The 15,696-nt window shown below is 45.5% G+C and overlaps 1 protein-coding gene across 1 annotated transcript in view; it reads right to left on the reverse strand.

Moving 5' to 3' along the window:
- The window catches only part of ITIH5 (inter-alpha-trypsin inhibitor heavy chain 5), a 49,395-nt gene that overhangs the window by 7,779 nt on the left and 25,920 nt on the right, over window positions 1–15,696 (reverse strand). Inside the window, exons 8-9 of the mRNA XM_058022412.1 lie at window positions 5,208–5,379; window positions 2,428–2,737 (exon numbers count right to left, since the gene is read on the reverse strand). Coding sequence (XP_057878395.1) covers window positions 2,428–2,737; window positions 5,208–5,379 — 482 coding nt within the window. The remainder of the gene's footprint in view (window positions 1–2,427; window positions 2,738–5,207; window positions 5,380–15,696) is intronic.

The raw sequence follows: 15,696 nt of genomic DNA on the forward strand, positions 1-15,696 counted from the left end.
GAGGTCTCTGTCAACCAAAAATATTTCTGCCTCATTTTAGTGTTCAGTGTTCCTTAGGTACCTAAACAGAATCTCTTAAGTATGTTCAGAACCATCCCAGCATGGCCTGGCAGGCACCTCCCTTCCACTGTGGTTCCAGATCTCTGCAAGGAGATATTTGTGACCACTTAAAAGTGAATTATTGGCTTCCAAGATTCACAGAAAGCACTCCAGTTATTTAAAAATGTACTTAGACAAGATGCTGTAACCCACAGGTCTCTAGTGGTGTTACACATGGTATCCCAGAGCCAGAAACTGTAAGGCTAAAATCTTAAGTCCACCAAAGCTGAAGAGATTCCAAACCAGAGCTCCTGAATCTCTGAAAGACCCCTAGATTGGGTTGGTCAGTGTAGGACAGGCAGGAATACAGTTTTATGAGGGCCAACAGAGAAAGAAAATCAAGAAGGAATCTCACCATGGCCCCCATAAATGATTCCAAGGAATGACATAAATGACATTTCCAAGGAATGGAGGAATTCTAGCTGCTATGTACAGGCACCCTGGCACAAGAGAGCTCACATCCTCATGGCTGATTTTCTGTTGGAGCAAGGCATGGCTTTCCTGAAACCAGGGAGGTTAACCCTTTAATGCCTTGTTAACATGACCAACCACACTTGTGAGAACACCTCGCACCAGACAGCCAAGAAAACCTTCCCAAGGCTCAAAGCCCAAGTTTACAGTACTGTGTTTTCCCTACAGCAATGTGCTTTTGAAGGTTCCTCCCAAGCTGCTCCAAGAATACCACATTTCCCATTCAAATGCCAAACTGCTCATCTCTTGGCAAGTCATTTGAGTTTAATTTGGTAAATAAACAAAGAATTGGCCTCAGCCCTTTTTCTAGTTCAAGCTGCATTTATTCGACACATCTGGTTAAACAGACTGTCTGGAAGCTAAAGTCACACTTTCTGCTTTATTCTCTCTCCAAGGGAACCCAAAGCCTGAATTGGTTGACTTTCTTTTAAAGTCTGTCTGAGCACTCATTGTCTTTCATGCAGAGACCTCACCAGATTTAAAATCATGACTAAATTAAACTTGAGGACTCTCTAAAATAACTTCTGAGCTGTAACAAATGGTGGAGATACACAACCTGTCTTAGAGTACAATTCAAGGAAGTATCTGTATAAAAATATAACCCGCTGAGCATTAAAAAAAAATTAAACTGGCACCCATTTAGGTTTTCCCTCCAACTGAGGTTTGAATTGGCCTCCAGCAGTGATTGTGCTTTTCTGTATAAATTTGGCACCAGGTGCCAAATGGGTTTGCCATGACTGAGCTTGATAAACAGGGAGCTGTTCATCAGAGAGAGGCGTTTGAACAAGCACTTGCAGCACTGGGCTCCTCCAGCCCAATCCATCAGAACATCCTCTCTCTGCCAGGGAATGCCACTTGCTATCCAAAATACATGTCCTGGGGAGGAAATTACATGTGTGGAGTGACAGATGGATCTATAGAATTTCGTTTCAAAGGAATTCTTGTCCATGTATTACTGGTTTGCCACAGAAGGCAAAGCCCTGGTGGAAAGTGCTTGGATTTATTGCTCCAGAGGAGTTAGGCATGAGCCAGGAGAGAGGTAACTCAATAACTGTCTTTTTTTGGTTTCTGTGGTTAAAACACTAACATTTTGGGAGTGAAAGCCAAGAATTTTTATTTGGAAACATTGACACATTGCTAAACATTTTGGTCAGAGATGTGGTCACACATCTTTCTGCTGTTCCTTACCAGGAACTGATACTTACCCTTGGACTACAGCTCCCTTATCACAGAAGAGGAACACAATCTCTGGTCCTACTGAAGCATGAGGATTTCAGGAAATTTATGAGGAGTTTGGGTCACAAAAAATAATGGAAATGAATGGTCACAAAGAATGAGGAAATTGATGACTATAATGGTTATCCCAGGAATGATCTTAGTGTGTTTTTCTAAGTCAAATATTTCAGATCTCGGGGAAAATGTTATAATTTTCAAAAAACAAAGAAATAATTTTTTTTTGCTCCAAATTGGAATCTTCATTCCTGATCCTCTCTATGCTGTTTATGTTGTTGATTTGATGTATGAAATGCATCCTCTCCTCCTACCATCTCCCTGTGAGGAGTTGGGACCTCAGCTGTGCCCCCCAGCTCAGTGGGTTTACATGTCCTAAACAGTGATCTGAATTAGGGAAAGAAATGCCTTGTTCTGAGGGGCTGGGAGCTCCAGTACATCTCAGGGGGTCTGATAAGAGAAAGGGAATTTTTGGGTAGCCATTCAGAATATCTGATCGTACTCTGGCTCTCCCAGCCAGAGCTGAGTCTCAGGGAAACTCCAATTTCTCACCATATCTCATTAGAGGATTTTCCATCCCAAAATGCTTTCCCAGAGAACCCAAAGAACAAAAAAAGCAGCACAAACCCCTTGAGATGGCTGGCTGCATCCTCATCCTCCTGGAAAAGCCTCGTCATGCCGCAGTTCTCCAGCGCCATCCTCTCCAGCAGCTTGTGGTCCACATCGTTGCCAATGCCGATGGTGAAGAGGCAGAATTTATCCCTGATGGCCTCCTTGGTGTTGCTGAGGATTTTGGAGGACTGAGTTTCCCCCACAGTCGGCCTCCCATCCGTGAGGAAGATGATCAGGGACACGCTCCTGGCGTCGATGTCGTTCTGAGCAATGTAATCATTCAGCAGCTTTGCCCCGGTCTGCAGAGCCCCGTTGATATTAGTCCCTGGGAAGGTACCAGAATGATTAAAGATCATTTCTCCTGCTAACAGTGGTGTGAATCATTTCCCTGCGCTCCCTTCAGTGAGGTGACAGCTTCTCTGGACATCAGGATGTCCCTTTTCTCCACATGAAGTTGCTCTAGCCTTTGAATTCAGTTCAGCTCTTTTACTCAGAATGAGTTTGGCACAGCTGTTTATGGTCTTATGAACTGAATTATGAATTTCACTTTGTCATGTGGAATTGCTGTTGAATGTCTCAATGTACAACAATCAGCCTGGTAAACAGTCATACTATGTCTGGCTGGTACAAACAAAAATTGTTAAACTTAATTACAGGACTCTCCCAGATTATATCTGAACTAGGAAATGTTCTGCTAATTTTTTTTCTGAAGGGCACCACACTTGGAGTCAGGAAAAAAACCTTCAAATTGGAAAACAAGTGGATAGGCTCCTTCTTCACACCCCAGGGGATAGAAAGTTTAAAGGGAAGAGCTTGGTTAGCTGAGGAGTGTGTTTGCACAGAACAACTGGGTAGCGAAGAATAAAACTGCCTGAAGTGGTATGGGAGAGAGAAAACAAAGTAAATGAGAGAACAGATGCACATTGGAATAGGCATTAAAAGGATCCAAGCCCACTGCGTGTTAAAAAAAAAAAAAAAAAGGAAAACAGGAAAATGAGTACAAGTATTCCCTTTCTCCATGTATTTCTAGTCAAAGCACAGAGGGATTGGCTGTGGGACCTTGGCAAAATCAGCACATTGGGGTTAAAAACAGCTCTTAGGAAACAAAGCAGGTGAAATGGGTTAAGAGCTGACTCTGGGGGTCTGGAAAGGGAGATCTAGGAAGGTTATCAACAGGATGTGATGGAAAGTCAGCACGAACCTAGAAACTCAGTGTGCACACCTCCATTGTGTGGCAGCAAGACAAGGAACAGGAAAGCAGCAAAGGATTCTGAAAAGTCCTCAAAATCCTGACTGTCTTCTGCAAAATGGTTCTCAACCAAAAAACATGCACCCAAATATTCTAACTCTCTCAGTCCCCAAGCAGATCCAAAATTTCAGGAAGTACTTTTTCCCCAAAACCAGAGGAAAACCACGTCATGTAGCAGAGTGTTTAATTTATACTCAGTTGTATCATAGAACTACCAAGCACTGAAAACTGCCTTTTGCCACATGCTCAGGTAATTAGCAGCAGGATTTTTCTCCTGTTTCTTTGGTCTGTAAGTACAACACCATGTTCTTTGTGTGTGTTCATGTTCAGTGGGAGATACTCAAGGAATAGCACCTTTATAGGGAAAACACAGAGTTAGCCAAGCCTGAAAAAAACCTGAAGTACCTGTGGTGGAGAATCACTGTGGAGAATCACAGTCAATAATTTCCTTTTACTAGATGTGCCTAGTAAAGGCGAACCCAGCTGGTTCCTGCACAGCTCTCCTGGCACTTCAGGAGTAAAAGGCTTTGTTCTCTGAGTTTTGTCCCAATTACTATTGGTAATTGTTTAACTGGGCAGGTCCCTTCACCACTTCCTAAGCAATTCCTCTCACAGCACAAGCAGCACAGCCAACCATCCTGTTTGCTGTGTTTTTCCATCAGAGGTTTCCTCTGCTAGGAGTGGTCCCTGCTCAGGGGCAGCCATGGGAAGGCCCTCCCTGACCTTCAGCCAGCTGTGACCACTTCCATGGGGAAGGGTTTAAAAAGGTCATTCTGCAGCTCTCTGGGCACAGATGCTGGAATATGTTTGATTGCAAACCTCACTGTAGTTGGAGATTTTTTATACTACTGTCCATAGCCTCACAGGAGACCTATGAATCAAATTAAAACTCACACCTGCACTCTGCCACTGCTCTGGGGATTTCTCTGCCCACCTCCCTCCAGGCAACAAGGCACAAGCAAAAAGGGCTGAGAAATTCTTAAAATATGATTTTGGTAGAGACAAGAGGACAGTACTGGGTGAGAAGCTAAACCCTGCAGAATGCAATCCCACATCCCACAGTGTGTACTCCATCCCTGGGATTTCCAGCCCAGACAAAACCATGAGCCTGCTTTCACAGAGCCTTTCAGAAACTGCACAATACTGGCACTGTGTGTCCTTTGCCAGGGTATATTTTCATCTGTGTCCTCAAGAAATAACCTTGGAGGCTTTCCCATTCTGAGGGTGTCACCAGATAAGTGAGAGAATGGAATCAAATTTGGTTTAATGAGTGTATGGAATCACAGACTAATTTTGGTTGGGGGGAACATTAAAAGTCCATCTTGTCCAAACCCCCTGCAATGGGCAGGGTCTGAGGAAACCTTCCCACAATGTGTGTTAATAAAGAACACATAACCCTGAGTGGAGATGAAGGGACCCCCTTGTCCCACAACCTAAATCCCAATGTCTTTTTATTCCTTATGCTCCAGGACCACATTCCCCACTCTTTGTTCTGTTGTAGTTAACTGGATGGCACAGTTAATCCCATCTGTATCTCTGATCATACCTCCAGTGGGTGACATGTTATGGATGTACTTTTTGGCATCCCTGATGTTATTTGGAGTAACTGGCACCAGCCTGTCCTGCTGCCAGACCTTGATTCGGTTGGAAAAGCCAATGATATTGAAGTGGTCTTCAGGCCTTAGGTCCTGGAGAATTGTGAAGAGAGCTTCTTTGGTCTAGAAAGAGAGAAGAGAGCAGCTATTGGTTTCTCTGGGTCTGGGTTGAAGGCACTTGAGATGGCAGTTCATGTTGGGACTCAGCTGTTTATTATTTCTTATCTGTAAAACAGTCTCACTGCTGTGAGTTCAGCAGATTTTCATTAGAAGGCACAAAATGGCCAACAATCTCTTGTTACAAGGTCTTTCAAGACTAAACTATCCAATTAAGAACTGACACCTGGATTATTTTCCCTTTTAACTCAACAACTGATCCCAAAGAGCTGCAACTTTTCTGCCCAATTACAAAATGCCACCCAAACCCATGGAGAAGAAGGAAGAAGAAGCATGAAGAAGAAACCCAGGGTGACACCCTGTGCCCTTCCATCTCCAACATACTAAAAATACCAAAACCTAAATTTCTTACCAAGTGATACACCCACACTACTCTCTATAATCTATTTCACACTTTTGTGGATTCCAGTCCATCTTGAAGTCTGGGAAACTTTCTCCATGAATGACGGTCAAAGTCAGTGCTGCCCTGAGGGTCAGGGCACCCCAGAGCAGACACAGAAATATTCCCAGTGTCCTGGGTTTCCACAAGCAGCAGACAGAGCTGTCAGTGTTTTAGGGGGCAAGAATTTAGTTTCAAGATGTTTACTGATCTTTTAGATATTTCTACACTGCCATTTTGGCTGATGAAGAATATTGGGATGTCCTTCCCTATCTCAAGGCCTGATCTCTGTGGTGCCAGGGGCTGGGCAAATATGAGATGAAAAACAACTCTTGCCCAAAAGGTCTTGTGAGGCACATCTAGACCTAACTAAGCTTAAAAATCGGGCACCACAATTGGGATAAAAGCTCTCAATGACCGGGAGAACCATGTTCTGAATTAAGGGATAGTGAATAATAATGACTAATAACAAACTCTGACAGTTTGTCTGACACCCTCTAGACAGTAAGCTGCAAGTGGCATATACTTAAAACAAGTTACTTGTAAGTTAAAAAACCAGCAAACATGTCAAAGGATGCACATTCTCTATTCATAATTAGGATATTATTTGCTACATGTTCACTCTACTGAATAGTTTCACCAATTAATAAATGTTTAGGTTAATACATTCAATTAACTAGATATAAAAAGAAGTCCTGACTAGTCATTGCAGATTCTCCCTGCCAGTCAGTTTTGTCCCAGGCACATTATTTTTAATCAATATGCCAACTGTTCATCATCCTCTGTAAACACAGGCAACCAGGGTGAGGAAAGCTGGTCACAAGATGAGTTCTTAGCAAAGGAGGTTAAGGATCCTGGTTTCTGGGAAAGCCAGACCACTGAGGAAAAGGCAAGAGGAAGACTGCAGAGGTGTCCAGCTCCCCTCAGTGAGACCAGCTTGGATTTAGCAGCCATGCAGCTGTGTTCACATGGAGACAGACTTCAGCTGAGTAAGACTCAAGAGAAGTTGCCCAAAAGCAGCCTCTGTCCATGCAAACATACCCTATATTTGGATGCAAAACACATGGGAGGAATATGAGGCAATATCTGGGCAGAGGAATCAGCAGATTCTCAGCTCAGCCCCTTCTTGGCCTCCATTCAGCCTTCAAATTCCAAGGAAAGCTATGCAAGAAATAATATTGTGGGCTCACCAGCATTTAAAGTTTCCTCTCATGCCTGTCAGGAAAATACGTGAAGGGCTTGTCCAGAAGAAATGTAGGAGGAATCAGCAGTGCTGGAAACCACATCAGCCTAGGCCTGATGTTGCTATGCAAAGACAGTTTGGAAAAGGGCTCAAAGGACTGATCAAGCTGTGTCATCAATATATCCCCCTGGATTCTGCATGGCAGATGATGATGATGCAATGATGCAAACAAACCTAATCCTCACAGCTGGTGCCTTGGCTCCCAGTCCACCTGGAATTAAGGGGAATATTTCCCATAGCTTCAAACATTCTGGAGCCAGGTCTGGAGACTCTCCCTGCCTGTTTCTGTCCTCTGTACAAATAATTTTTGCTCTGCAGGGATCTCAGGCTTAATCCCTCCACTTGCTTAGCTGGAACATTCCTCCACGTCCCACCACTGTTTCAGAGACAAGAATATTAAAGCAAGTGCTGGTGGAAGAGATTCTTTCAAAGAGAAGAGGAGATTCCCATCAGGTTCATGTCATGATGTGCACCAAATAAACCTGCACAAAGGTGAATTCCTGCACCAAACATGGAGGCTGCCTCCAGTCTAACAGTCCACAGAAAATGGAAAAGTTGGGCAAAATAATCAGCTATTTGAAGAAGAAGGGGAGGTTTTACCCTCTCTCATCTGCTCTTTTACACCACCATTTTTATAGTAAAATGCTTCAGATAATGCATGACATCATCCTTCAGAGACACCATCCCTCAATATCCCATTTTACAGAGAGGAAAACCAGGCTGCTTTTGTAATTATGTCAAGGTCAGAAAGTGAGAGGTTCCCAAAACCTGGGTCTCCCAGCCCTCAGTTCAGTCAGCCAAACCATCCCACATGCACAGGCAGCAATCACACAGTAGAGAAAAGGACTCTTGGATTTATTCCATTGTAACAAGGCTGGCCCAAGTATTTGTCCCTCAAAAAATGGATCAAAAAAGCAGAAAGTGAAAATGGAGACCCTTCTATCCTGTGTGTGAGCAGGCCTCAGTGCCAAGCTCTGCTGAGGGAACTTTAGGCAGGGTGTTAGAGCAAGGAGCAATGAGACCACAACAACTCCCTACATACACATCCCCCCTCCACCCCACAAAGGAGAGGAAAAGAGGTTCCTAGAGGCAATGATTTCAAGAAAAACTCCCCAAATCTCATTATCTACATTACAGCTCTGATTATAATTAACACTGCTTGACCTCTCCCATTACAAAACCCCTCTCTTTAGTATTTTTTCCAATTCTGTGAAACTGCACTTTTCTCAGAGGGATTTATTGGGGCCAAATAAGCTCTGCTGTTTCTGAGAACAAGGCAGGAGGAGAAATAATCTTGCTTTGGCCTACTTGCAGAGAGGCTGCATCTCACTTCCCTTGTGCTCACAAATTCCTTTTGACATTCTTGCCTGTGTTCAGCCAAAAGAAAAGGAAAGGAAAAAGTAAAACAACACAGAGCAGAAGTAGCTGGGTGTACACAGCATCCAAGCTAGAATTGCAGAGAGGATCAGGAGGGAACAGAAACACATTCCCAGGAAACCCAGAACTTCCCCACACCCTCATACAGGGGCCAAATGTGGGGCTGGGACCATCTCTCTCTCCCCTTCTTTCATTTCCTCTTTGCTTTTTGTCTCATTTTCGTCACTCCGTGCAGTTTGAGTCAATTTTTCCCAGGAAAAAAACTTCTGCCATATTTAAATGGATATGCACTGACAGCCTGGATCCTGGCATCTGTATCCTGTGCTTGCCTCTGCAGCTTAAATGAAAACCCTTTGAATTTATGTGACATGCACACAAACATATGTACGAGCGTGCGTGTGTGCACATGGGTTTGCTCCAAAGCAAACAGAATGAGGGAGGCCATGTGGTTCATTCTCCTGCAGCTTCTACTCCATGCTCAGCACAAAAAATAAAGGGTGGGATTCAGCTTTGCCAACTCAGTCATCAGAAAGCTGGGCATCACATCTAATCCTGCTTGAGAAGCCACCTCCAGGGAATAATCTATCCCATCTGTTTTGGACAGGTTTTAGGATGGGCTGAGTCACTGTCAGGAAGTGCCTGTCTCCAGACAAGCAGAGAAGGTGGGACTCACCTCAACAGCTAATCCTGTCCCATCCTGAGCATTCTGACTCTTGCTGGAGCCAAAAGGAGCTGAACTGTCTCTCCAGCTCTCCCAGAGTGCTCTGAATCCCCTGCCTCTTCCTATTTCCATCTCTCTTCCAGGTGTGTCCAAAAGACCGCACTCCTGATGGGGTGGAGCAACATGCTTTGAAACCTACCAGCCTTCCTCACCCTCTAATGGTTCATGAGAGAGATGTGCCTTCCCCCAGAGTGCTGGATATGATTCAGCAGCTGGCAGGCAAAAACAGCTTTTAATAAGGAGAATATCTTGGTAAAAGTGCACTGGTTGAAATCCTGAAGGACTCAGCCATGGCCAAGTGCAGTTGGTGCCCAGCCCTCTCCTCCCATCTCCACCAGAGCCCAGGCAAGGCTTTGCAAAACTCTTGTGGCTGCAGCTTCAGCTGGGATTCAGGTTTCTGATCCTGTCCTTGCAAGGCCACAGCTGGAATTTCTCCTGGCTCCAAGGAGCCAAAGGCTGTGGCTGCCATGGGATTCCCAAACTGCTCTGCTGCCAATGGGGTCCTTGCAGTCCCACTCCCACCTGGCCCCACTGAGTCATTCCACTGAAACTGCTGCCTAAGAGCAGAAAATTACCCATTTCTACCCTGCTGTGCACATGACACTGGTTCATTTTGGGAATAAGCTGGACCCACTCACACTGAGGAAAAAGAGTTTAGGGGTCCAGTCCCTCTGTGCCAGGTGCTGCAAGGTGAAATATTTTTCCCAACATGTTTGCCTGGGGAGATGCATTTGGAGCAAGGATTAAAGCAGAGGATGGCAAGAAGTAATAACACAGAAGAGCTGAATAAAAGTCCTTTTTGCCGTTTGGGATGTCAGAGTCAGGTTTTAAATGAGTGTTTAAAACAGGATAACTTGGTGGGGGGAGATTCCTCCATTTCCCTCAAATTATCATGGATAAAACTGAGGTGAGAGATGGAGACTGAATTGCCACTGCATTTGAGATGTAGAATTGTGCTGCTGAATGAGCTGCCAGCACAGCTGGGACTGAACCAGCCACCTCCAGGGCTAGGAAATGTCACCCCCAAACCTGGAGCAGCACAGCCCTGGTCTACAGCTGGGGACAGGTGATGTGACCATGACTGCCAGGGAGTGAGCACAGCTCATGTTTGTGCTTTGTGAATGATGAGAGGAGGGAGAAGAGGAGCTCACACTGCCTGAATTATTGATGTGCAAACAATGTCTGCTCAAGCCTACAAGGCCAGAGACAAGCCAGCTCCCAGCCACCACTCTGACCTTCCTTGTCACCTCTGCACTGACATCTGGACATCCAATATTGTATTTTTGGGGTGCCCCAATGAAGGGAGGAATGATGAATCTGACTCCATGTTCTCAGAAGGCTAATTTATTATTTTATGAAACTCTATTATATTAAAGAATACTAAACCAAACTATACTAAAGAATACAGAAGGGATACTTACCAGAGGCTAAAAAGCTAATAATGAAAACTCATTACTCTTTCCAGAGTCCTGACACAGCTTGGCCCTGATTGGCCAAAGAATGAAAACTACTCACACCAGAAATCCAATGGAATAATCACCTGTAGGTAAACAATCTCCAAACACATTCCACATGAGCACAACACAGGAGACGCAAATGAGATAAGAAATGTTTTCCTTTTTCTCTGAGGCTTTGCGGCTTCCCAGGAGAAAAATCCTGGGCAAAGGGATTTTTCAGAGAATGTGAATGCCACATTGCAACACAGCTGCTGCCTGCCTGGTTCTTGCCTTGCTGCAGGCCCTGCATCACAGCCAAGGTGATTCAGAGCTGTACCAGCCCCAGCAGAAAGAGCAGAATCCCTCAGCTACACTTGAGTTTGGCTGTGATTTGTCACCCTTGTACTCAGCCCTTGGAGTTAGCTCTGACAGACCTCATCTTGCTTAAACACTGGTGGAGCAAAGCATGGGAAGATACACACACTTATGAGAAAGCTGAGAGTTTTCAGCTTTTTTTTTGGGTCAAAGATGTGCCTCAGAGACATCTGGGATGATGTCAGACCATCTGGGCACCTTTGAGGAGGAATCTGACATTTCTTTCACAGTCCCTTGTTTGTCTGGGGAGCAGGGCGAGGGTGAGGCCTTGGCTACCCTGGGAGCTGTGCAGCTCACAGGGACACAATGTGTGGTTGTTAGGAGCTGTGGCACTGCCAGACACTGGCCCTGCTGGCCAGCAAGGGGAGAATTCAAGCACCTCATTAAAATGCATATCCCAAGCCCACGTATTCACACTTTCCATTGCCTTAGGAGCACTTCTAAGTGTCTCATCCAGCCACCCTCGCAGCAGCTGGGCAGCAGGACTCCATCACCAGTGGCACAGCCTCTCCCAGCTCAGCCAGCACCAGGGAACTGCCTGGGCTTGGGATCAGCCAGTCTGAGAGCACTGCTAGCAGAGAGGAAAGCATTCCCAACCACTGCCTTTGGAAAACAGGACCCACTGACAGGAGGAGATGCACAAGAACAGCCTGCAGAGAGCAGACCTGAGGCCAACTGCATCCATGTGCTAAAAGAGCTCACAACTAAAGACAAAATTTACCACCTTTTGTCCTTCCAGATCCCTTGTGAGAAAGCAAATTTGCCAAGAAAGGAGCTAAGGCACAAGATGTAAGCTCAGAGGGAATTAGGAAGCCATAGCTCTGTGCAGGAATGAGTCTGAGAGTGCAACAGTGAAGGGAAGGGCTCAGAAATGAAATCTCTTATAGCAAAAAGTGCAAGTGAAAATATTGTTTGTCAAAAGATTACATGGAAATACATGGAGAAAAATCAAAAGAGCTCCTTCTTCCTCCTTCAATATCCTCTGGGCTTTGGTTCTTCTCTTTCCCTTTCCAAACATGCAGAGGTAGCTGATTAAAAGGTCCCGAGCTGGGTTTCAAACAGCAACAACCAAAGCTCATCAATGTCCCCATGGTCTGTCAGAAGGATTAATTAGTGCTGTGACTTAAGGAAAGGCTGCCATCACAGTCACACCTGAAATGGAGCAAACATGGCCAGACAAGGCTGCCCTAGGTTTGGTTTGGGTCCAGAGCCAGGGGAATGCAGTGGGAGCACCACAGCCACATTACAGGGAGCAGGGAGAGCAAAGGTTTGGGCAGTGCTGTTCTGCTGAGGTTGGAAGCCACATCATGTGAGTTTTGCTTTCCTCTGTGTCCCAGTGTCCTTTCTGCCCACATAATGCTGCTCACACATCACCTGCCAGTGTGACCGTGTTCACAGGGGTCCCAGGATGAGGGAAGAGATGAGGATCTGACTCCATGTTTCAGAAGGCTGATTTATTATTTTATTATATATATTACATTAAAACTATACTAAAAGAATAGAAGAAAGGATTTCATGAGAAGGCTGGCTAAGAATAGATAAAGAAAGAATGAAAAACAAAGGCTTGTGTCTTGGACTCTCTGTCTGAATCCGCTCACTGTGATTGGCCATTAATTAGAAACAACCAACATGGGCCAATCAAAGATCCACCTGTTGCATTCCACAGCAGTGGATAATCATTGTTTACATTTTGTTCCTGAGGCCTCTTTCCCCGTTTCTCAAGAGGAAAAATCCTAAGGAAAGGATTTTTCATAACAGATGTCTGTGACATGCCAGCAACAGGGACTTCTGCACCAAAACCCGGGGTTAACCCCAAAGTGTATCCCTGGATTGTTTCACCTTCCTGCATCCCACTCTCAGAGAGGACAATCGGCCCTTTCTGCCTCCACAGGGAATGTCCTGCAGCTGAGGAACTGCAATGCCCCTCTCCCTGTCAATGTATCTTTGTGTTTTTCTTCCTGGCAGGCAAGAACGGCGTAACCAGGGAAAACTCCTTCGCAATCCTGCACAAGAAGCATTTTGTTCAATACTGACACAGGCCTGTCATGGGAGGCAGTTTGAATGTGGAGTTCTGGACAATAAAGGTCTGTCTCCAGTCCATGGTCCAGTCTCCTCCTCCTGAGCATCCCAGATCCTTTGCTGGTCACTTGCACATTGCTGACTCCCTACATGGCCTTAAAAAATGTTGCTTTGCTGTTTCCCAGGCTGAAAAACAACAATCTTTTAGAGCAAATGTTTGTTCCTATTGTCTTTTCTGAAAAAGGTTTTCCACTTAATATTGAGTAAAACACTTAGCTCCACATCCATCCAGGACACTTAAGCACTGAATTTTTGCTCAGTAGATAATAAAACTGCTCAAGGATGTGATCAGTTGGGGTAACTCACTTGTCTAGTAAACCTGGTGAGGATAAATACATGAAAAACTAATCTGAAGATCAAAAGCTGATCTGATTTCTCAGGAGCTGGAGTTCCATGGGTCCAGAGGGCAGAGTAGATGCTGAGTCTTTGCAATCTCACTGCAGCACTGAGGATGCGAATAAATGCCAGTGTGAAAATTTAGGGAGGCAAGTTCTAATCAGCACCAAGCATTGTTACTTGAAGCCCAGCGCAGAATGGATTACAGCTGGAGCAGTGAACAATTCTGTACAGTAAATAAGGCAAAGGGAAAAGCTCAAGGGCTGTCCCACAGTGTTACACTGAAATAACCCCAAATAACCCCACTGGAAACAACGGGGCTGCACGGGCACACAGCCAGACTGACACAGCAATGACTGAAGGCCACATTCTTCCCTTAGCTCATTTCTTCATTCTTCTTCATTCTTCTCTTGTGCTTAGCTCATTTTAAGTGCAGTCAGATCCCATAACATGCCCATCAGACAGTGAAACCCCCACCCTGCCAACGTGATGAAACATTTCCATGGAGATAGCAGCACAAAGGTCAGCACCCAGGGGAAAATGCCCCATGCCCTCCATGCAGAGCTTGACATCTCTTCCTCTGCCCATCCTCAGAAGATGGAGTTCATCCCAGGGCACAGGAACTGTTCCAATAACTGGATACTGTCATTTTCTGTCACAAAGATCAGCCCCAGCACAATGCTGGGAAGAGCTGGCACACTCAAAAGCTGCCCACAACACATCCCCTCAACTCCAGCAATCAACTGCTGTGTTACAGAGCAGGAATTGAGCTGAGGCATGGCTCAGCATGCTCTTCATACTGATGACAACCATCCATCCTTCATCTGCAGCCACTCTCACAGAGTGGGTGTCCCAGCACACAGAAGCCTGACAGGTTTGGAGCTTTGTAGCCCCCACTCAGAACATCCCATCCATGGGTGTTGCAGACATCTTTTAGGAAAAATCCTTTCCTTAGGATTTTTCCTCCTGAGAAGCTGAGAGTCCTCAGGAACAAAATGCAAACATTGATTATCTGCTGCTGTGGAATGCAACAGGGGCATCTGGGATTGGTCTCATGTGGTTGTTTCGAATTAATAGCCAATCACAGTCAGCTGGCTCAGACTCTCTGTCCAAGAGACAGAAGCTTTTGTTATCATTTTCTTTCCTATTCTATTCTTAGCTAGCCTTCTGATGAAACCTTTTCTTCTATTCTTTTAGTATAGTTTTAATGTAATATATATCACAAAATAATAAATCAAGCCTTCTGAAACATGGAGTCAGATCCTCGTCTATTCCCTCATCCAAGAACCCTGTGAACACCGTCACACATGGGTGTGACCTGCTGGGAGAGATGTGCTGTTCCTCCCCTGGGGCCTCCCCATTTTCATTTCTTTTCACAGGATGTGCAGTAGGGACCTTACAAGAGGATGCTATTGATAGGACAAAAGGGAGTGGCTTTAAGCTGAAAGAGGAGAGATTTAGGTTGGATATTGGGGAGAAATTCTCTGTGAGGGTGGTGAAGCCTGGCACAGGGGGCCCAGAGAAGCTGTGGCTGCCCCTGGAAGTGTCCAAGGCCAGGCTGGACAGGGCTTGGAGCAACCTGATCTAGTGGAAGATGTCCCTGCCCATGGCAGGGGGTTGGAACTGGATGTTCTTTAAGGTTCTTTCCAATTCACACCATTCTGGGATTCTCTGATGTCCAGTGAGTGAGGGATGGTGGCAGTGGTTTGTTGGTTGAAGCAAAGACCCAGCACTTTTGCTCAGGGTTAGCTTTAAGCAATGCAAGAGCACTAAATGGTTCCTTTAAAAAAGCAAAGTTGCCAGTTTTCGCACTAAGAGTGGCCACAGGGCCCTCACAGCCCTCTCCAACACCTGTCCCCCTCCAATTTTCACCATTTCCAACCCCCGTCAGCATCTCCAGCTGCAGGATCCCCACTCCCTTTTGAACATTTCTGCCTCCAGCCTTTCCCCCACCCGCTTCCATCCCAAGCCACTGCCTCAGGCACCAAACACTTCACCCAAAGCTCTGCAGATGTTTTGGAGGAGATTATGCCACTGCATCAGGGGTAACTATCCAAGCAAAACCTCCCCCCTCATGACACAGCCTCACATCCCTCACTCCTAAGGGTGACATCAAATGGATGTCATCCATTTGATGACATCCATTTGATGTCACCCTTATGTCACCCTCAAATGACATCATGTGGAACCTCAGAGCTGCCTGTGAGCATTGTCTGATGACAGCAACACAACCTGGAGGGGCTGGCTCCAGCAGGATTCCACCAGAGGTGCCACAAGCACTTCTGAGCTCCAGCTGCTCTCCAGAGCCAGAAACAAC

The sequence above is a fragment of the Melospiza georgiana genome, chromosome 4 (genome assembly GCF_028018845.1).
Source record: "Melospiza georgiana isolate bMelGeo1 chromosome 4, bMelGeo1.pri, whole genome shotgun sequence".
Classification (NCBI taxonomy): Eukaryota; Metazoa; Chordata; class Aves; order Passeriformes; family Passerellidae; genus Melospiza; species Melospiza georgiana.